At 30.3% G+C, this 22686-nt stretch overlaps 1 protein-coding gene across 3 annotated transcripts; it reads right to left on the bottom strand.

Annotated features, from left to right (window-relative positions):
- Positions 1 to 233: 233 nt before the first annotated feature.
- On the bottom strand, positions 234 to 22285 carry LOC105194316. 3 transcript variants are annotated; one of them, XM_039453610.1, is made up of 4 exons: positions 22105 to 22285; positions 3675 to 4224; positions 3183 to 3364; positions 234 to 2896 (listed from the first exon to the last, which is right to left on the bottom strand). In XM_039453610.1, the coding sequence occupies exons 2-4, from the start codon at positions 4215 to 4217 to the stop codon at positions 2461 to 2463; spliced, it is 1161 nt and encodes a 386-aa protein (XP_039309544.1). In that variant the 5' UTR covers positions 4218 to 4224; positions 22105 to 22285; the 3' UTR covers positions 234 to 2460. The 3 variants fall into 3 exon arrangements, with proteins under 3 accessions (XP_039309544.1, XP_039309541.1, XP_011157475.1); XM_039453607.1 differs by lacking the exon at positions 22105 to 22285 and adding an exon at positions 7201 to 7485; XM_011159173.3 differs by lacking the exon at positions 22105 to 22285 and adding an exon at positions 7201 to 7481 and having other exon boundaries at positions 234 to 2878.
- Between the last annotated feature and the right edge of the window lie 401 nt (positions 22286 to 22686).

Here is a 22686-nt window from a genome sequence, read left to right as displayed (position 1 = left end):
CCAGCGCTGATGTAGCTTTGGTCTAGTAAATATATTAAGAAACTTGAGCATAATTAAATACGTCGATATATCGATTCACTAAAATGAGTTTGCGGCTACGATGATATCGCTCTTTCACAGCAGAACGCCTAAAAAAGTGCTTGCTAATTAAACATGTGGAGTAATTTATCTTAATCATTTTAAAATAATGATGTGGCAAAGTAGAGCCTGTGAGTTTATTTACGAAGCGATTATTGTTTTTTCATCTACCTTGCAAAGAAGCAAATCTTTATTGGACAGCTTTACAATTGTTCATCAAGTTTACATCATTTTAGGATTATCTCGCTATAGAGACGACTTTATGGTAGGACAGATATATTTACTACAACTCGACATACTTATCTTGACAAGAAACTTATTCTAGGCGCTTTTACAGACGTATCCGATCGATTATTCCTGAATTGACATTTAATATACATTTGATCTTTCATTGCAGTATGCATTGAAGTGTGCTCGTAAATATCGGAAATATCGGACTTGTTTTGGGTTCTGCAGTGGTATTTACCTTTTGTACTGCATCAGCGGTATCTTTATCGGTGTCTTTTAATTATCGAGGAACATTTATGACAATTACATACAATAAAGATTTTTTATATTTCCGACAAGTATAAGAGATGTCAATTTGTCATTATTATCGCGAGTAAAGTTTCTCGATAATTAAAATAAATAGCACAGCAAACGCGTGTATGTATAATAGCATTAACACCGTAAAAAATACCGCTTATAATAAATGTGTGCTCAACGAAGCCACTGATTCTTATCGTAATTAGCGTGAATCACTGTCCAGATCCTTCAAAATCTTCGGTTCATCGAATTTCTAACAAACCGGTCTGTATTCTCATCATGTTCATAAACATTCAACAATATCTTACACATTTGAGGTAATTAAACAAAGGTTGTTTAAAATTACATTCCAAATATTTTAATATAAATTTTTTTCTGAACATTTTGCTCAAATACAAGCAACATTAATGAAACATTTCATAGAAAAATCTTCGACATTCTTTTTCATCTTTATGTTTTCAGCAAAAATATTAGCTTTAATCCTTTTCGTACTATCGACATTTCTACAGATACCAACAACTTTAAATAGCCATTATTAACTCTAATGTAATTAGAATAGCATATTATTGTAGGTAGTTGATACGATTATTCGAAATCATTTCAATCCTTTTAATCTTTTTATCCATTTTTAGACGTCAATAACTTTAAGTATCCATGTATTAGCTACAATAAAAATATTAAAGACAGTACAGTTAATATAACTATTTTACAGTTGCTGGTATGAGTTAATTCTTAGTAAAAATATCAACACACATTGGAAGTCAAAATTATCTTATTATCATGCGCATTTTGATATGATAGCGCCAAAGCTTTACGCGTATCGAAGAAACGCGCAATTGTATTGCTTTGTCCTCTGTTCAGTGTTTCCATTCGTATTCAAGAATCCTTCGATACGAAAACAGAATACTCGTACATTAATTGCTTAACTTCATTAGTGCTTTCGGCACAAGTATCCATAAATCATAATGTTAACCTGGACTTTATCTTGTGTTAAGAAATGAAAAAATATTAGATACCCATTAAAGAAAATAGAGAGTGTCACCTCATTTACGATAACGCCTCTTTCTTGTCGTCCTGAGATCTTTACGTCATTTTTTTTCATTCTATCTAAGCTCTTATGTCGGTTTGACTAACGATTGTTTCTACCCATTTGCGAAAGCTAATTGCTCGTTGTCTAAAAAAGAAACGTAAAATGATAAAAAGTCACAAACTATGATTACTGCTTCGTTTCATTAGTAAACTTCCAGGAAAAAGAATTATTTGTAAGATTTTGTTTTTTTTTATGATAAAAATTCTCTTTTGAAGATAGCACGTTTTTCAACATAAAAAAGAACGACCAATCGACGAATATAACGGAAATACTCAACGAAATCAAACTGAATTAGCGTAATATTTTGTATTGTTGTTATTACAAGAATTTGTCAAGTTAGCAGTTAATATTTGATGAGTCATAAACCGAGATGTCGATCTTTCATCAACTTTCTTATCATTCGTGGTAAAGTATCATCAAATTTTGAGGGTTCTGTGAAATCTTCGGTGGGTTAAATCTTTTCGAGTTAATGTTTCGCTCCACTCTACGAAGATCATCCCTGTATTCTTCAAATCTCTGGATTCGCAAACTATCGTCCTATGGAACGTTCGCCTATCAACGTTTTATCTCCGGTTCTCCGTATGAAGCAACAACTACTGTTGCATTCGTTAGTCCTCCTCAGTTTCATATCCAAACTTCGACACGCACACGCGTAGTAACCATATAATTCTCAACAACCGGGCCGGGCCTGACTTTTTCGGTCGTCGTCATCATCGAATCTGTCGCTTGATCCGCGATTGCGGAGAAATCTCTCAATGGAAAATTCTCTAGTCCGCGGGGTAGAAGCGAAGAATCGCACGACCCTGGATCTCTGAGTGGCAAAGCTTTTGGACGACGTCCATAGCTTCCTCGGCGGGATACACTGTATGCGGGGGCGGTTCGATGTCGCCAGAGGCGACTAATTGCACCAGTTCCCGCAGTTGTTCCAGCGTGCCCGGTTCTACCGCTTTGATGGATTGTTGCCGCTCTTCCGCTCGTCGACTGAATTTAGGTAACAGACGATCGGCGACCTCCTTAATCACAAATACCACGCCGCTTTTACTTAGGCACTGCATGCTGCGATGGAGGTTGCGTGAAGTCGTGCCGAAATCAATTACCACATCCACCTGGCCACCGCAGGCATCCATTGTGCGTTCAATCAGCTGCTTCTCGTAAAGATCCTCGTTCCACTGTACCACGTTCACCCTGTAACCGACATGCCGACTGTTGCTGAATAAATCGAATGAGATGACAAACGGGTCTTTAAGGCATCGAAATTTAGAAACGTATTTCGCTGATCTCTTTACTCTTTTTATATTTTTCTAAGATTTAGGAAGAACGTGAGAGCCACATTTTTTAAATATTTTCCTCATACAAGTAATAACAAGAATTTGCTCGTACTCTTCGTAAGTTTGTTTAATTTATTCTATACATGACTATACTTAAAAAATTATGCAAATTTATAATTCTACTCTATTACATGATATATAATTTAATTGAATAAACTTACCGTTGGAATTCCTGAGCTATGAGAAGGCCTTCATCCTTAAGAGTAGCTATTGTAGTAGTGACTCTGTCTCTCATATTACTGAAGTGATACGATGCGATTCTGAGGGCCCACAAGGCAAGACCACCTGTGCCAACTACCAGAATCTTGCATACGCTGTTTTCACCTCTTTCCTTCAATAATGCCTGCAAAATTTTATCACAACTTGAAGAAAGTTTTATAGAGAAGCATCATTATCTTGTATTATTAGCTTTAAAGTATGTATTATTGAAGCATTTGTTTTTTATCAGATTATTTATTAAATATAGTCAGTAAACACACCTACTAATAATGAAAAATAATTTGACACTTAACAATATGAATGTAATATACGTAATACATATTCTACGTAACAATTACAATGTTAGTTGGTATTTACTAGAGTGTCTTTATGGCGTATTATTAATTTAACAAAAGTGAAATGCAATTATGAACAATTATCTACTAATAATATACCTGTACGTGCTCGTGTGCAGCGAAGACGGTATTCATAGCGAGAAGAGCGCCGGCCGGCAGCATAGCCCCCACGCTGAGTGACATATTGTCCGGAAGCTTGATCAGGTACTTGAGATCGTGCACTACCAGATATTCGACGTAGCCGTTGGGAATGCCGTCGTAAGGATAGAGAATAACGCGGTCGCCAATAGCGAGTTCATTGTCCTCGGGTACCTCGGTGCCGAACGACTCGATTACTCCGGCCACTTCGTAGCCGGGGAACAGAGCGGCGTCACGTACCCCGTGATGCGGCATGGACATCGGATAATCGCTTTCCATGGACACGTCGGCGGGCAAACTACTGCCACTCGAGACAGTCGAAATCGAAGTTAAGCTAGTGAGACTCGGTGATCGTCGGGGATGATAACAAGCACCGGCGCACATTACCCGGATGCGGGCACCGTGTGCCGGCACATCCGGCACAGGTACATCGAAGCTGAAGACACAATCCCGGCCGGTCACGCTCGGGCTCTCGATCGAGAGTTGACGGCACAATTTATTCATCTTCTCTCTGTAACGCAAAAATCGTCAACATGAAGCTTTTAAGATAGGAAAATCTATTTTCCAATTATATTGTTTGTCTTAGATATTTATTGTTATTCGGCATTCTTTACGTTAATAATACAACAGTGATAAATTCTATCGCTATTTCACAAAGAAGAAATGTTGATAATTACTACAAATATAAAACAGTATTCTTTAAACGATAAAAGTTTAATAAAGAAATCTTTCTTCTGCTATTAAAATTGAATTAATTAGGAATATCAAATTATTGTCATTTGTTATTGAATGTTTTATCAGTTTAATGCATTTTTATGACATTTATATCTCAAGTTAGATATAAATGTTTAAATTAAATCTTTTTCATAATGAGAACAGAGTGCAGTATTATATTGAGAGACGTATTATTATTTTTATACAATACACACTGTAATTCTATACAATTTATTAATAAATTTATAAAACATTCCAATTGAAAATAAAAGAATTAGCAAAATAAATTAGTCCTAAAATTGAAAAGCATTATCGATTAACAATACTTGATAAAAGTAATATATTTGTTTTAAAAAAAAGTAATACATGAGTATCCCACATAGGTATGTAAATCTTAAGGACTTGTGGAAAATTGTTTTATATATATCTTTGATTGTATTTATTTACACTCATTATAAACTTTATACGGAATATGTTGCTTTATTAATAAATTATACATAATTATTTATTCATTATTAATTTAAAAAGTGTTTTTGTTGAAGTAGTATAGATTAGTAAATTTATTTAATTTTCTTTATCACGGAAATTATAATTGTATATACTCAACAAAAAAATCTGTTTTTTTTATAGAATTTTAATAAACATTTTAGGTGTAAAATGTATTGAATATAAGAGAAGGTGGTATTATGGGACGTGTATTACGGTCATTCATATTATCTCGTTATTAGGTACTGAATTCTAATGATTACTCATGGGATCACTTGTAGCCTAGCGTTCTGTAGTAACGGTAATATGCCAATATACAATAACCGACATTAGTTACAAGAAATGTTTACTTTAAAGAATTTAAAACTTTTACAATGTACATTTTAATATTTTATTATACATTTATTACACATACACAAAGTATTACATACTTTCCCATTCTTTTTAAACTTCATGGTATTATCACATGAATGTATGGTTTTGAGTGCTTTCTTTTTATTATTTAACTTCTTATTCGTCTCTAAACATTTCGAGTTGTGCAAAGTTAAAAAATAACATGAGATTTTGTTAATGTATGCTCCTATACATACTGGCTTTTCAATATGCTTAATACGGCCTCTTTTTCAAAGTTTTCTTATCGATCTAGTTATTCAGTAAGTTGATTGTATTTTTACTGTTAATCTATAGTTCTCATTAGATTTTCAGTACTGCAATCTATATGCGGAAGGCTTATAGATACGTGTACATACATTTGCACATATGCATATTCTGCAATATTTTCTCTTTATTTTGAATTAATGTATAATTTTATAACAAAACACTGTAATTTTTTAATTAAAACCATTTTTTTAAATTTATTTTAGTGATGGACTATAATATCACGCCTATTCCTTTTTAATCTATTATGCAGTGTCACTATATTTTATATAAATAATCTTCAATATAATAAACGTCATAACTTTGAATTTATTAAAGAACAATTTGATGAATATAATCATTAAGTTTTCAATTAATTTCAAGATTTTATTAACAAAATTATTATATGAAACGTAAATGGATAGCTATAATACCATTTTATTCTAAATAAATACATATATACATACCAAATATTTATATATTGGGTTGAAACAAAAGTTTGCACATATAAGGTTGAATAAATCTATGTACAAATATTTAAATATTATCTTTACATTTCATTTAAAATATGCCATGAACTTTTGTTCCAACCCAATATATTGTATTATATATCTGTACTGTAGCTATATTTAACTCTGATAGAGCTTAACAAGAAGATTCAGGAAGTATTAATAATATAACGCGGAAGGCATTAATAATATGACATTGTCCGATTAAAGTAGTTCTTAGTTCTTTTTAGTAGCGAGATAAAGAGAATTGTTATAAATAATGATCGTAAGTGGAAAGAGGATTTAATTAGCACTCAATTAATTAACAGTGACATATTTTCCCTTTTCTTTTATTCCTTAAATCACTTAAGGAACGATCGGACGTTGATATTAAAATTAACGGAAGTGTTATTAATGTCGACAGGTTTGGCACGAAGAAACCTGTCGGACTTGTGAATCAGCTGTTCGAATCGCTCTCGATGAAAGGCTCGGAGACACGTTTTGGTGCATAAAATATTGGTCATAAACATTGTGTAACAAGCAGAAAACACGTGACGTGGCACACAAGGTTTGTTCTTCTCTACACCATAGAATTGAACTCCCACGGTTTATCTTTTTTTTCTCTCCAATGTAAAAAAAAAAAAGAAAGACGAACCGTGACAATCATGTAATACTTTTATTAAAATCAATTAAATTTAAATAAATTTGAGAGACATGTTATGTCGATAGCACCAAAACTTTTTACATGACATAAAAAATAATAAAAAAATAACAAAAACTTTGACATTTCGATCAAACATATATGCAGGCACGTTCGACAAATTTTATATTGAATAACAAATATTGAAGTTGAATATAAGCTAAATATATTTTAGAAATGTGTTGCGCTTTTCATTAGTAAATAATTTTACTTGTTGCTACAAGTATATTCTTTGTTATTTTATTAAAATTTGTCATAGTAGTCCGTCAAGAAATATTTGAACAGCATACAAATATTTTTTGAAAGTATGTTAAAACTTTCTCGAATTAAAAAATTCAATTTGATAAATGCGCATTACGTGCTACTAGTTTCTAAATATCAACACGATGCATTATTTCTTTTTGTGCACTAAAGGAGCTAACGATTAAAGAGAATAAAATCTTGTAATCTTATAATTGCCTACCCATGAGAGATAGTTTTGTGAGCGATGGGCGTCATCGATTCCAATTCCACCGGCATAACCAGTTTAATTTATTTTATTTTTTAAAATCACAAAAAAAAAACAGAATTATCTTTCACCCAAATATATTTTTATGGACACTCTGTTGATTTATTGTTTTAACAAAAACACTGTTTCTAACGATTAAATCGTAATATTGCAAAAGAACTTGTAACGATAGAGAACAGGAAGAACGAACGCTCGATATTCTCGCACCGCGTAGAAGGCACTAACCCGCACTGCTGGTGCGCGTTTGCCTTTATACTCCTAGCAGGCCAACGCATTTACGACAGGACGGTAGGAAAAGTGAACGAGGGGAAGGGTGGAAGACACGCGACCATTCGCCGACCACGTGCCCGTCTGTTTTTCTCGTCTGCGTACCTCAGAGCATACACACAGCTACGTTGCTGGAAATCGCATATATGATGCGAAGCGTTTTGTATTTGTATCGATAATAAGGAAATAATCGGAATGGTCTTTTTTATGATGAAAATGTCATAAATACGGATAACTACAGATTTCTCGATCAATTTGAAAATAATTTTTTCGTGGCAAATATTTAATTTTTATTTTGTATTTCGTTGGTGTAATCGTTGGATATTTTTGCAACTTATATGTTGTATGTTGAAAGCGTATTTAAATGCAGTTTGTTAAAATCAAATAAAAAAATAACTTTTTTTTTATTAGCGTATAAAGTGTATTTCGTAAAAAGCTATACAATTTTTCTCGCAATTTTTCAATTTACTTCTAAAAAGGGGACCTTTCGAATCCACATTTGAGGAATTTTATTTATTTTAAATAAACATTTTATTATAATATTTATAATATTATTTAACGATAAAAAATGAGCATTTAGTCATTCAGCGGTTAAAAACATTTCTGAAAGATATTATTAAAAAAACAGTTGAATTTAAATTTACCAAATAATTTATAAGTCTAGAATCAAGATCACAAATAATGGAATATTTAGTAATCTTAATTTATAGGTTCCTTTATTTTACTTTGCTGTTCTTTTAATTTAAATAAGAATTTATTTTCGGAGTTTGAAAATTAACCGAATAATTTTGTTTGTAGATTTTGTTGCGTATTCATGTCATGTGTAAGGGTATGAATCATGCGTTCATTTGTTGTCTGAAATACACTATTATCGAATGGTATCTTTCCATTTACAAATTTATTAGCTGTTTGACCTATTAGATGCCAAATACGTTATCTAAGCATGACTGTTTGGCATATAATCGTGTAATTTTATGACATATGTGCACATTTGTGAGGAAATAATGTTTTATATTGCGTAAATATGTCAAGTATTTTATAATTTTTATCAATATATCCAAAGCGTAATATAATATATTTACAAAATTTAAATCTCATGATTTTGTCCGATGACAATTTCTTGTCGCTGGATAAAGTTGTAAGATATTTTTAATTGTTCTCTATCATAATATCTCTTGATTTTCATTTGTTATGTGTCATATTATATTGCCGATATTTTGTAATAAAAAAACACTTATTAAGCAAACATTTTATACGGAGTAGCGATAAAATTGCTTAGTCAGTCGATTATAATAATTTTAATTGAAATGCAATGACTTGTATTAAAATATGAGAGATTCAAATATAAAAATAAGTTGAATCTCTCTTTCTCTTTTAAAACAATATTTATTTAAATTTTAATAAGAATATAGAAAAAATGGAAATTATTCTGTTATTCATGAAAATTATATTATTTTGTGAAAATTAATTATATTTTAGAATTATTCACTTATTTCCAAGAAATATGAATCAATTTGATCACAATTTTGTCAGAATTAACACTTTCTTTTCAATCGGTGTTTTATTTTTTGTAACAACTAGATACTTTAGTTAAAAATAAATGGAGCAAAAGAAATGAAATATTTATTTCTGGTTGAGTATAAAAAGAACTATATTTCTTTTGCTGCTTTAATAAGTTATGAGTTGGACGACAAATACAAGTATGTGTATAGTTTCTACATGGACATGATAATTTGTTCATCTAAAACTTATCTACAATTTTTTTAAATCCATGCACCGCATAACAGATAACATTTATTTTCCTCGCTGTCAAGGATACTAACTATAGTCAGCACAGTTTTATCTTTGTTGGATATTTAAGCTTTAGGAGAGATATGCTATTTTTGATATATCGGTCGCTCGCATGATTTATGCGGATGTTGACTTCATTATCCAATTTTTAAATCGATTATACCATGGAATTTTCATCGTTTCATACATAACACATTGTCTAACAATAGACAATAGAATTTGCTTGAGATTCCGGAAGTGCATGGTTCAACGTTATTCAAATAAATATGGATTGAGGTCAGTACATTCGTGATTACGTCGCGGTTAAATAACTAGCGAACCATGTCTTACAATGCTGAAATAAATGAATATTATTTTATTTAAAAAATCTGACTTTTATACTCTTTGTTAACAAATTTTTTATACTTATTTTCTGATTTAATCAAGAGACTCCAGATTATCTTATGTTTACTAATTATACTAATCATTATAATTGATACTTTTTGCATTGTTCGAAAAAATATTAATCAGCACATCTAAAAAATAAAATATATATCACATTGATCGATGCATAAATCTCGTGATAATCAAATCACGTTTGTTTATTGCTTGATATCAATAAAAATTAAATACACGGTATATTTATCATAAACAATTCTGAGAGAGGCGTGGCTGCACACTTAATATTATCATGCACGTGTTGAAAGTTGTGATATAAATATAAATTGTGAATTAACAATCGCTTCACACTCTTCACGAGCATTAACTGATAAAAAATCTTGATAAAAAAATCTGATAACGATTGTATATAAAGATATCTCAGAAACAGTTGTTAAACTTTTCTTGAAAATGGAGATATAAAAAGATGATATTTCGCAATATCTCAAATATCGAAAATATTGATTGACAACTAAACATCTTATTGTTTTAATTCAAGACAAACCTCAAATGCTATTGTATTCGATTCATATTAGCGGCAAGGATATATTCGTGTAAAATCACATTGCACTGCTCTATTTATTCCAAGTTGGTAGTTAAAAGTTTTGTTCTAAATTTATATGAAGCTGACTTTGAACAGACATAAAAATATAAAGTATTTGAGTATCAAAGATTTTAATAATTTTACTTTCACTTTTTTGGGTTCGTATATGCGTCAAAATTTTGAATAATTAAAGTGTTAAAAACAACATATCCAAATAAATATAATAAATGTTAGGGAAAAAAATGTAAAAACAAGGTGCATGTCTGAAATTATAAATAAATAATATTATTGTAGAATGTATTAAATTTTACATTTTTTAAATTTTACAAAATCCAAATAAATAATTATATCATTTTGATGAAGTCTATCATCTTTAACTATTCAATCATATTTTGAAATTCAAATATATTTCTCATTATAGAATATAGAAGCGTGTCGTATAAGAATCAATCGAAAGAAATAATTAGATTCGTTCTGTACTATACTTTATTTGTTTTAATTTGAATAGAATATAGTCGTTAATAAAAAATGTTTTAACTACATGCACTTTTTTAAAAATAAAAACAAAAAGTTTTGATGTTTTAAGGCGCAAATATTGGATAATCATTTTGCGAAAGTATTTAATCATGACTTCGTTTCGTGATGTAGAATTAATATTGTTGGAGAGAAACAAAATGATTTCGTCTCTTTTTCTCCTTTGCTTTTATTAATCTTACGCAAAGATTCCATTTGCAATCTGACGTAAGCACTTCGATGAAAATGGCACCTGACTAGACTCATAAATTTTTCCTCGATTATGAGATGAATCACGTACGGAATTATTTGTGACACATGATATTTTTGATTTTTATTTCTTCTCTCGTTAAAAATAAAAAATTAAATTTTTTTAATAATAGGCAATAAAATAAATCTTTTTGGAGCATGAAATATTATTTGCCATTTTTTTTAAAGAGATAAATATTCTGTCAAGATAAATGTTGCAATTAATGTTATTAAATACAATTAAAAAAATATAAAAGTAATAAAATACAATTAAAAAAATATAAAAGTAATAAAAAAATATACAAGTGCATTAACTGTCAAGGTTACTGATTAGTTGAGGACATTTTAAGACAGTACTTGAAACGATCTTAAATATAAGAATATCCTTTTTCTGATAAACCAAAACTTAATTTTTACTTCAGCATGATACACTCTGAATGGAGATTTCAATCGATAATTTCATTAAAACTTTTTTTTTTGTCTATTTTCATAGTTAATATCTAGATAGGATTTGCTTGATACATTACATTGCAGTAATTAATTGTTTAAAACGTTTGGATACAGCTATTTAGTGAATTAAGATTAATTTACTTATTTATTTAAAAAAATTATTTTTATATCACGTATCTCTGTATCGTTTTGAATGTGTGGAAACTATATTCCATTAATTACCAGTTTTTTATTAGTTTGATCGGTGGAATCATTTATAGAGCTCGTAATCACGTGATCTGTCTGTAAACAAGTGATGATATTGGAATAGATTGTGCGTTATTCATGTGCTTGGACTCTGATGCTCAAGGATAAATACTCTGTTGACTCTTCTAAGCTCGCGTCATCAGATTTTCTCAAGCTGACGTGAAATTTATCACATGAAAATAACATTGTTAGAACTATTGTGATATAGATAATTAATTTTTAAACTTATAATCTCAAAGTTTTTCAAATTAAGAAAGGCTCACATAATAAATATTTTTAAAATTCTTATGATGATTAATCGATACTTTTTAGATTTCTTCAGTAATATTCAATGATACGCTTTAAATTTATTCACTCGTGACGAGAACATAAAAAATGTGTGTTATAATTTTAGGTGATTATTGGTTATTCATTTTACTCCAAGTTCGTGCTGTAAAAAATTTAAGAGATTGTATCTTTCGTCATAAAATTACAGGAAGCATATTATGCATTACGTTATGCAACCGTTGCGATAATTATGGCGAAGGTGCAAGGTATCAATATATTTGCTGATGCATGAATGATATGACATTTTTGCTCTGACCTAGTCCGAGCAAAAATGTCATACAATCATGTCCAGTATGTTCATAAACTCGTTCCGATATTATCAATAACTAGTTGTCCCAAATATTTGCAATCGATTTATAGTTAATGACAATTTGATTACGCGTCATTTTTTTTGTTGCCATTGATATCAAGATCAGATCTTCATTTTTTGATAAGTTCTAGACCTTAATTAGAATATTAATTAAATTAATTAATATTCTATTAAAATTACAAATTAACATTTTGCAACGGATGTAAATAGTGTACAGAAAAATCTGTAACCTGTTGTAATTGAAAAAACTTTGTTAAAAAATTTTATTGATCTTGACTTTCAATTCTTTTACAGTCAACTGATTTGATTCATACTTTGCCTCGATGGAGCGAAGGCCTTGAATATTTATTGGTGAAAGTAGTATTTGAAAAAGTTAGGACGTTTCTGGAAAATTTGTATATGGATGGACAAACAAACGGACAAACGAATATACAGATTAAGAAAATACGTATCTAATTATTTTTTTATTATTATGTACGATGCATTTACGTCATAGCATTTATCGTTAACGATTTCAAGAATTTTTTGCGAATACGCAAATAACATTCGCATGTATTTGTAAATGTAATTTCTCATCAAGTATAGATAGTACTACGAAAACAACATTGAATGACAGTAAGGATTTAAATATTTCTGCTAAGAACGTTTAAACAATCACCGAATAAAATTATCGGGAATTTCCACGACAAAGCACAGTATTCTTTTTCTAGTTACTTATCAGTAAGAATCAGATATTTTTTTAAGGAGCTGATACATTTTGTAATATAGCAAGCGTTATAAGTTGCTCTTTTTCCTCATCACCTTTGGAATGTTTACGTCATTAGTGATGGACAGGTAGATATAACCTTCAGAATTCTCTTATCATTTGACCTATTTCAATAAAAAATATCTGTGATAAAGCAAATCCTTTGATAAAGAGTTTACTCGCTTAGATAACCGCAGGAGATTTTATATTCAATAAAAATAATAAATTAAATTGATGTATTTATACGAATTATGAGCGTTACAGAATCATAATGTGTAAATTATAATATGTGTCCGTAAAGTTTGCGTTAAACTTAAAAGATTATTAAAATGTTATAAAAATCCGAAATGGAAAATAGCGATAATGCAAAAAGTTTCTAATATCACTTTGCAGGTGATTTCATAGTTTTTCTTCATCTACTGATTCCTTGATTATTTTTGTTTGAGATATTTTGATTAAATAAAATCATACTTCAATATTAATTAATATTAAAATTTTTAATTAATATTCTATAAAGTAAACGTAATTTAAAATAATTTGTTTGCAATTTTTTTTATATGTTAAGAAATAAAAATAAATAAATATCCACTGTTTAATAATTTAATTTATAAAAATTTCTAATTTTTTAAATTCAATTAAATTAATTATTTATATGAATAAGAAAATGAGAAGAGATTAAAATTACAATGGCAAAACTGCAGTAAACAAAGAATGCAGTAATGTAACGCAGTAGTGTTGAACACAAAGAAGTTACTTGCTACGTGGAACACGTGTGAAACGCACTTTGATTCGTATTGGTGCTTTTAAAAATAGATTTCTTTATTCCGCCGAGTAGATATATAAAAATCAAGAACGCGACTCATATTGGTGGCCGAATACAGTCTCAACTTGAAATATATTTTATTATTATATAAAATATAAATGCATTATCTGAATTTGCTTTTCATTTATTTTTCATCTGTTTAATTATAATTTATCACCATAGATAGGAATTTGCTCGGAAATATGGTAAATATGGTAAATTCTATATTTTCTAATTAACTAAAGCTTCTAACAATAAAAATGCATTTTTATTTGCGTTAAACGTTATAATAAGATATCTACTTTTTGTGTAAATTTTAATATTTTTCAATATAAGTCTAAAATTTGTAAAATAGATATCTGTAAAAATTCAAGTTGTATATTTGCCTTTTTTCACATCATTTCATTGTGCAGAAACAGGTCGAGTCATCCACCGTAACGATGCCAGTCTTTGTCCTCTCGTTCGTAACACATCGTAGTAGAGTCAGCTGACGTACAGCGTAAAGTCTTATAGTGAACGCTCAAGAGGAGAAAATATTCGACGCGGCTGAAATTTCCTTCCTTGAAGACTTTCCCATTTAACGGTTGTATCATTCGTTTTCTTACAATTCATGTATTTCTTTAATTTTTTGATTTTTAGAAAGGCAAATTAAAACTTCATTATTAAATATTCGCCTAGTCACTTTCTCGGATATTAATAAATAAAGAAAATATGTGTCTCTTTCTCTATATTATACGTACGTTTAAAATAAATAAGATGTATCTGGCGCTAATAAAAATTGATCTTTGCACAATGCAAAGTAAAATAAAGAACATTATTACAGTAATATTAAGTCCAAAAAAAATAATTTTGTTTGCTACACTCTTGTCCATTACGTTACGCAATGCTGCAGATTGAAGCGCAAGTACAGTTTTATTTGCTGATACTGTGTTTCTACACGTGCAAGAATCGCCTCGCGTTCTCTCTCGAGGACACACGCTCCCTTTTTATGTCGCATATACGTCACGGATATTCCGAAGTGACCGCTATCCACAGTTATGAACAACCACTTTTAGAATTGATATTCTTAAACAATGATAATTACGTAGAGACAATCGAAGAAGAGAGTGATATAGTTTTGACGCCGTTGCACGTTTTTTGATAACAATTAAAAACGATGGATATTGTAATGACCGTCGAAGACTGACCAACACCTTGAAAACTAACAATCACGACTATACACGATTGTATTACAAAAGACATAAACCGGATATCAATTCAATAATTTGGCATTATAACAAAAACAAAAATACGATTCTCAAGTAGTAACGTCTCGTGACAATAACTTTTTAGTATTTTTCAATGATATCCCGATTTTACAGTAATATTCTGATTAATATATTTATTCATGATCTTTCATCGTACATCTCAAACAACTTTGGAACATGTTTAGAAAGTGCATTTTTAAGAAACTCAAAAAAAAAAAAAATACAAAAATTTATAATTTAAATATCAATTCAATACGTCCTAATTCAATTTTATATTAAAGTTAATATTTTATACAAGTACAAGCTGTTTAAATAACAAATAATATTTTGTTTTGAAATAATATTATATTATTCCGCCGACTCAAAGATTTGAAGACGAGCGCCCATCCTTATCGCAGCTCTCTGTGATCGTTTCGAATCAAATTAACGTTGATACAATCAATTTCTAAATGATCGCAAATTTCCGCGGTTATATCCCATTTCGGGCATCTCAGGGTTAAAGCAGACGATATACGTCTCGTGTACCGTTGCAGGTGTCGGGAAAACCGGAGGATGTGTGCGTCGGCACGGTTGTATCAGTGTACCACGAAGAGGGGGAAGTCGGTCGATGCCGCGGAACCGTGGCACGCCGGAATCACGTGCACATCAGCAGGCATCCGCGTGTTCAGCCGTGCCGATCCGCTTGGAACACCGCGCTCGCGAGTATAACGGCCGCGGTGTTCCAGGGCATTTTTAACCCCCTCGCGCCATGCCAGAGCATCCACAATCAGAATAAACGAAGAAAAAAATACGTTTATCTGCATTACTCATCCTACACACATCGATAAAATCTGCATGACGAATGTATTTTTTTCATTCGTTTTACATGGCATATGTAGCGTCGAGTCGTATTGTCACCTAGTTATTTTAAGTTATTATTTGAGTCACACAGTACTATCTACGATTTTTAAACAGTTGTAAACGAACAGGAGATAAGTTGCTGCGCCTCGCGCACTCAGACACTCGCGCACTACATCCTTTTATTTTTTATAACGTTTTATGTAACAAGGCACGTTAAATTTATATGCATATATCGGAAGTGAAGTTTCCATATTGAAATAGCGGACACTTAAATGATTAAATATTTAACCAAATGAACAAAATAATCACAGATATGCCGTAGGTACACTGAGACAAATGGTTGTTAACTTAACTGAATTTTTCAACTTGATTGCATTTCTTCAGTTCAAGCATTTACGTATTTAAATTAAATATATATATATATATATATATATATATATATATATATATAAACTGAAGTTCAAGTATTTCATTTACTGAAGACAAATAGTTAAACTGAAAAAATTTAGTCGAGTTAAAAAATTTAATTAAGTTAATAACTTTCTTTCCTCAGTGTATATGTTTTACTCTATTCACGTGAATGATACATTACTTGCAAGAACGTTGGCACTTATTGTTAATAAAACCACACAACTGACATATTCTTAAAAGTAAGCACTTGTTTCTTATTGTGTTTTATTGCATCGTTTCGCAACTCTGCGTGCAAGCGACTTTTGATAACATAATCATTTATACCTTTAATATCTAGCTGCTAAAGATGCAGGTTTTTTCACGACAAAATGTAACTTGATAAAAAAATGCTCACATTTATTTTCTTCCGTGGCCTATTTATTTCATATGATGGTCGCCTGTAAATCGCGTGATTTCTGTATCAGCGTTATTCATTGCTAAAAAGTCTGACTATTTGCTGACTTCAAAATATGATGTCATAAGCCTTTTTCATTTTAGAAGATAAACAGGAATGGTGATGATCGTACATACATGTCCGATAAGAATTGTGTTATACACGGAAAGAACGATTTTTTTTAAGTATTTAAAAAGTTGGATACAGATCTGAAAATAATTTTGTTAGGCCATCAATATAATTATGCTGAATTTTTAAATTGAATTGATACAATGTCAGAAAATTTTTTGCAGCATGCTCATCCTACTTGAACATCCGTCACAATTATTTTGATGGACCAATAAAATTATTTTCAGATCTGTATCCAGCTAAATATTTAGATATTTCAACAAAATTGTTTCTTTCGTGCAGCTATAAAGAGTTAAAATAATAGTGTGAAAAATTGCATTCCAAATTAATTATTAGCGCTAACATTGCTAATATTTTGCATTATTTTATGACTTCTCTCTCTCTCTCTCTCTCTCTCTCATTGAATTTTACAGCAAAATAAAATTTCGTACCTTAAGAATATATGAGTCGTATCTCAAAACATTACCAAAAACTTTAAAAAATATTTTAATATTACGTTTGAGTATTCGTGTAAAATTTTAGCACAATGCACTTATTTGTTAAAAATTTAATTTTTATTTAATTTTTTGTTTATTATTGATTCTTATGTAAAATCGCGTTTTGCCAGTACTTATTTGCAAATTTGATGAGGAAGTAGCATTATTAATTATATCAAAACTTTTACATATATTAATAAAACTCTAATAAATATTTGCACGTGTAAAAATTCATTTAGATCTACTTATTAGTTTAAAAGTTATTTAAAACTGCAGCAAAATATAATAATTTTTGCTGCAAAAATCATTATAAATAAAAATTTTCATTGTTTTCTTCCTTGCAATTAATTTCCGGGCCTAAAATTCGCGACCAAAATTTTTTGTTTAGGAAAAAAAAAAGAGTAAGCCGAGAGAAATTTCTAGTTTTTAAATTTCGATAACTTTTAACTCATATTGTATAACTGAAACATCTTTCTAATTCTGCGTAAATAAATTTTCTTCATTTATTTTGTTTTGGACAAAGTATAAACGTGTTTCAACGATAATAATTTCATTTGCCAATTGTAGAGAGAGTTAACGTTAAAATTCAATGTTGTTCAATACATTGGCATAAGACAATTCTCATGACTCACCAGAACTCTTTCCATATGTATTTTTACATATGAAAAGAGTCCAGGTGAGTCACAAGATTTTCAAAGAACTTTGCAAAGTAAAAGTCACGTAAAATTATAAACAGCGCAAACAAAGAGTAGTTTATTTACAATTTAAATGTGTAGCTTAACATATAGAAAAATAAAATGCAATGTATAACTTCGTAGATGACTTCATCCATCGACAACGTATTCTCAGAGATTAAGACAAGCGTGTCCAACTCGACGAACGCCACTTACATCATTGATGCGCACTGATCGGTCATTCGAACGAAGTCAGTTGTATTCGAAGGTGTTAGACTGTAAGGCGAGCGGAACGACAAAGTTGTAATGTATGAATAACTTTTCTGACGTTGCATTTGTTCGTTCCGATAATGAATGACTTTTATTGTGCAAATCGAATAATCTACAAGTTTTAGATATAATAATCGATATTCAGGATTTATTAATCTTTCTTCGATTAAATATTTTCCATCAATCTGTTTAATTAATCTTTAATATTCTCTTGTAAAAAATTCGCGTGTTTGCGAATACGTGTTTGTACTTTCAGATAACTCTTATCAAGCACGATTCTCTCACATTGCTGCATCCGAAGCATGTGTATTGGCGTATGTACATCGTTTATCTTGCCGCCTGTCACTTGTAGTTTGTCACAATAGTGATCATCACAATAGTGACAGTTCTATGAACGGCATTGCTTATATATTTTATTATTTTCGTACGGTTACAGCGTCAGATTCTTTTCAACTCTGTGCAATTTAACACACTTTCATATGAGACGTAATCTCCAATTTTATAAATCCTTTATTACGTCTTATCAAATAATCAATATTGACATTTCCATTGCGAAATGATAACAGTATTAAACTCTTTGCTCTGGATCATGTTAGAATCACTTCCCTGTAAGAAAGCAATTATGCGCTTCACCTTCACTGCCGCTGTTCAGGGGTTGATGACCTACTGCAACGTGAGAAAGTCTCAGACTTCCTTCAGAAATTCACGTACTGCATTTTCCTTAATTGTCTTGCTTCAAATTTTATTTAAATATTTTTTGATAATTTTATCTCGTATCTTCATATTCAGTATTTTTTAATATAAAAATATGCTACATATTAATGTCACTTTTTTTTATTATTTCAAACACGAGAACAATTTTAATATTTGTGCTCATTTATATTTTAATAAGATAAAATAGAGTTTAATTATTTTTATTTTTTTTCTTTGCATTTTAAAGTTTTTTGATGTAGTCTTTTTTTATAACTCGCACAAATCAGATTAAAACTATTATATTTAACATATATATATTCTGCTTTCAACATGTTTATACTATGAATCGAATTTGTATTAATAAGAGTTTAATTTACTTAAAATAATATGAAATAAAGTTGAAAAATTGAAATAATAATTAGTATTATACTAACAAGCAATACGAACATTGTAATATATTTAAAAAAAAATATATAAAAAATGTGTATAAAAATATAGGTATTATACATGTAAAAATATATCATATATGGAAATTAAAAAACAGAATACGAAGAAACATGCAAAACAATACGAAATGTCACATTACATCGTGTATTTATTTCTACACGTACTGAATTCAATTGAAGTCAATTAAAATATTTTCAAGGATGAATGAATTTACAAGACGTTTTTTAAAGATGATATAACATTCTTTCAATTAAATATTAATTTTATCTTCACATTAAGTACACTCGATAAACAGGTAATTTTTTCATTATCAAGAAAAGATACTTATCAATTATAATTTTTCTTGCGATGAAAAATAAGATAACTTTTTTTTAGATCAAGAGTGAATCAACATACGTTCATAACAAGATTATAGTATTAGACTGAAAATAATATTTCTTGTGCGATTTTGCACACATTTTTCTAATTCTTTTTACATTTTCTAATTTTTAAAAGGTAGATTTCGTGTGCACAATATTGAAATTAAGGGAGAAGTTTAATTTAAAAAAAAAAAATCAAAATTTTTTTGTTTTAATCAATAATAATCCATGTAAAAAATGTATTCTCAAAGTTTCGAACAAAATACAAAGTTTTAACGAACCTACAATTCCATTTCTTGCGCATAGATGTTGTTTCTTCAAAAAATTATATAAAATGACCTTTGTTCAGCAATTTAAATCAGCCTCTCCTTTTAAGGATAAACTTATCGCTATATTTATCATCGAATAATGAGCTGGTAATAGATTAAGCATGATAAAATCTGTTTTTCATGATTATTGAATACTTCACTTTGATTAATTTTTGGATTTCTGTTAATAACAATCGAATAAACGATTAATCAGTTGATTGCTTACGCAATTGGGAATGTGCGAATATTTCTTGTCTTGAAATAACAGTTCTGTTAGAAGACAGTGAACAATTAGATGACGTAACGAGCGAGTTTAACTGTAATAAACGATTTCAATCTTGTTGAACGATTTCCTTTGAACCAGTTATGTCCAATTGGAATACTAATGTTAGCCCCATGCAATGCAGTTCGTCGTTATATTATTTTACAGTATTTCGTATTAAGTAGAAGTTGTTATTTATAAAAATACTATTTGATGCGCGCGAAGAATATGGATAATATATAAAATATCTTAAGTACGTTTTTTAATCAAATACTAATAACAAATGTTAGATGCATCTTGGTCTCATTGGTCTCTTGGTTTCACAATAGTTTATTAAAACAAACTTGATTATATCAGTCAATTCAAGGACATGTTTGGATAAATCGATTGTTATGTCTATCAGATCATTTCCTTGACAGGCAAATCGAAATTGAAATGCGCATGTCGCAAACTCTTTGTTTACACCTACACATGCGCAGACAATTGTTCTAAATAAATGGAACTGTTGCTTCAGAAGAAAAACATTTTTTGAGATTCTGACTAGAGTAACTAGCTCTCCGATATCCTGTTTACTGTATTTTCTTTACGAACAAGTGAGATAGTGTGCATAATATTGATTGTTAAACGATGCGTAACGTACTGCACACATAGCTCGAGTCAGCTGTTTGCGAAGTGACAGACAGGTGTTCGAAGACATGATATTGTTGGCATTGCACATAAAATCCGAGCAATATATCTCTTTTTAGTCAATAGATCGTGTTCAATTTGATATAACGTAATAAGATATACCAACATATAACCCCGTTGTTCATTTTCATGAATGCTTGATGCGTCGGCAATAAAAATTTCTTGAATTAGCTACAGGATTTTACGCAGTTATTGCTCGAAAAGATAGTAAACAAGACAATTATGTCACTAAGAAACAATTGTTGATGATAATATTTAGAACGCAAAATAAAATTAAAACGAAGAAAATTATTATATGTGCGATGTATAATCCGTTAATAATTTTATAACTAGAATGAAAAAAATGGTATTAACGATATAATTAGTGCTTTGATATTTTGCATGTAAATAAAACATTTTTTTTATGTTCATGAAGCTAATAAGGCTGATTTTAATTGAATAAAAACAATTGTGTGTATGTGCTTGTGTAAGAAGGGAGGAGAGGAGAGAACAATTTTGTTTCATTATTATATAAAAAAAATCAATTTTAAAAAATTGTTTAAGCAGTATTATTTATTATTTATGATATAAAATCGTCACTGTGCATGATTAATCCTATGATGGATAATTAAATGGCATAGATTTTTATAAGAAATATTTCTTCTTCCTTTGTTAGAGAAATTACAGCACGTCAATTTATGTTTTTTTTTTTAAATCAATTATTGATTTATATTTTATATAACTACATAATGTATAACAATTTATTCACATACGAACAGTTTGTAAACAAGTCCATCTTAATAGATGTAAGGCACTCGAGAACATCTCAAAAGAAGCAGTTCTATTAACGTGCATCGTGTTATGCTCTATGTTTACCAATGCAGAATTTTCACGAAATGTTACCGACTTTTCGTCGAGGATTAAATTTTTTTCGGCAGCTGCGAGCGAAATTAGAAATGGATGAATCAAGGTCAAACTCTCACCTTGAAGATCGATCGCGTCGAGGACGCCGGTGACCGCGGGGAATGATGGCGATTGTCGAGGGATGCACGTCAAACGCGACAAGCCGAGCTCGCGTCTCGTTGCGAAAAATACTGACTGGCGTGTCGACTTGCTGGAACGAAGCTTCGTGAGAGTCTGATGGGGCTTGATGGAGGGCCCACCCGACGAGGGCGCTTCAAGGGGATCGCATCATCGCGCCGACTCCGAAAAGTCTGCAAAGCTGATGTTGGGTAGTGAATGTCTCGTGGAAGGGATGCATCATCGATCGTTCGTGCTAGGTGAGGTCTATGGCCTTAAATGCAGATTCTCTTCTCTTGCGATAACTTGTACTTTCAACGGCAAATATAGGTGACACGAGACGCAAACACCATTCCCTTTTTATTTTTATCAAAGTTCTTGTTATCCATGAATTTTCTTTGACCAATTTACAGTTAATCTATTCTTAATAAAAGGACACATCAATAGCTTTAAAATTACAAACTATGTGGTATGTCTAGGGATTTTTATAAATTAAGCATTGCCGGAATAATAAAAATAGATCACAAGTTTTTTTACTTTTTTTC

The sequence above is a fragment of the Solenopsis invicta genome, chromosome 1 (assembly GCF_016802725.1).
Source record: "Solenopsis invicta isolate M01_SB chromosome 1, UNIL_Sinv_3.0, whole genome shotgun sequence".
In the NCBI taxonomy this organism is placed as follows: Eukaryota; Metazoa; Arthropoda; class Insecta; order Hymenoptera; family Formicidae; genus Solenopsis; species Solenopsis invicta.
Note: the sequence above shows the minus strand (reverse complement) of the source record. Positions and strands in the feature narration are given on the sequence as shown.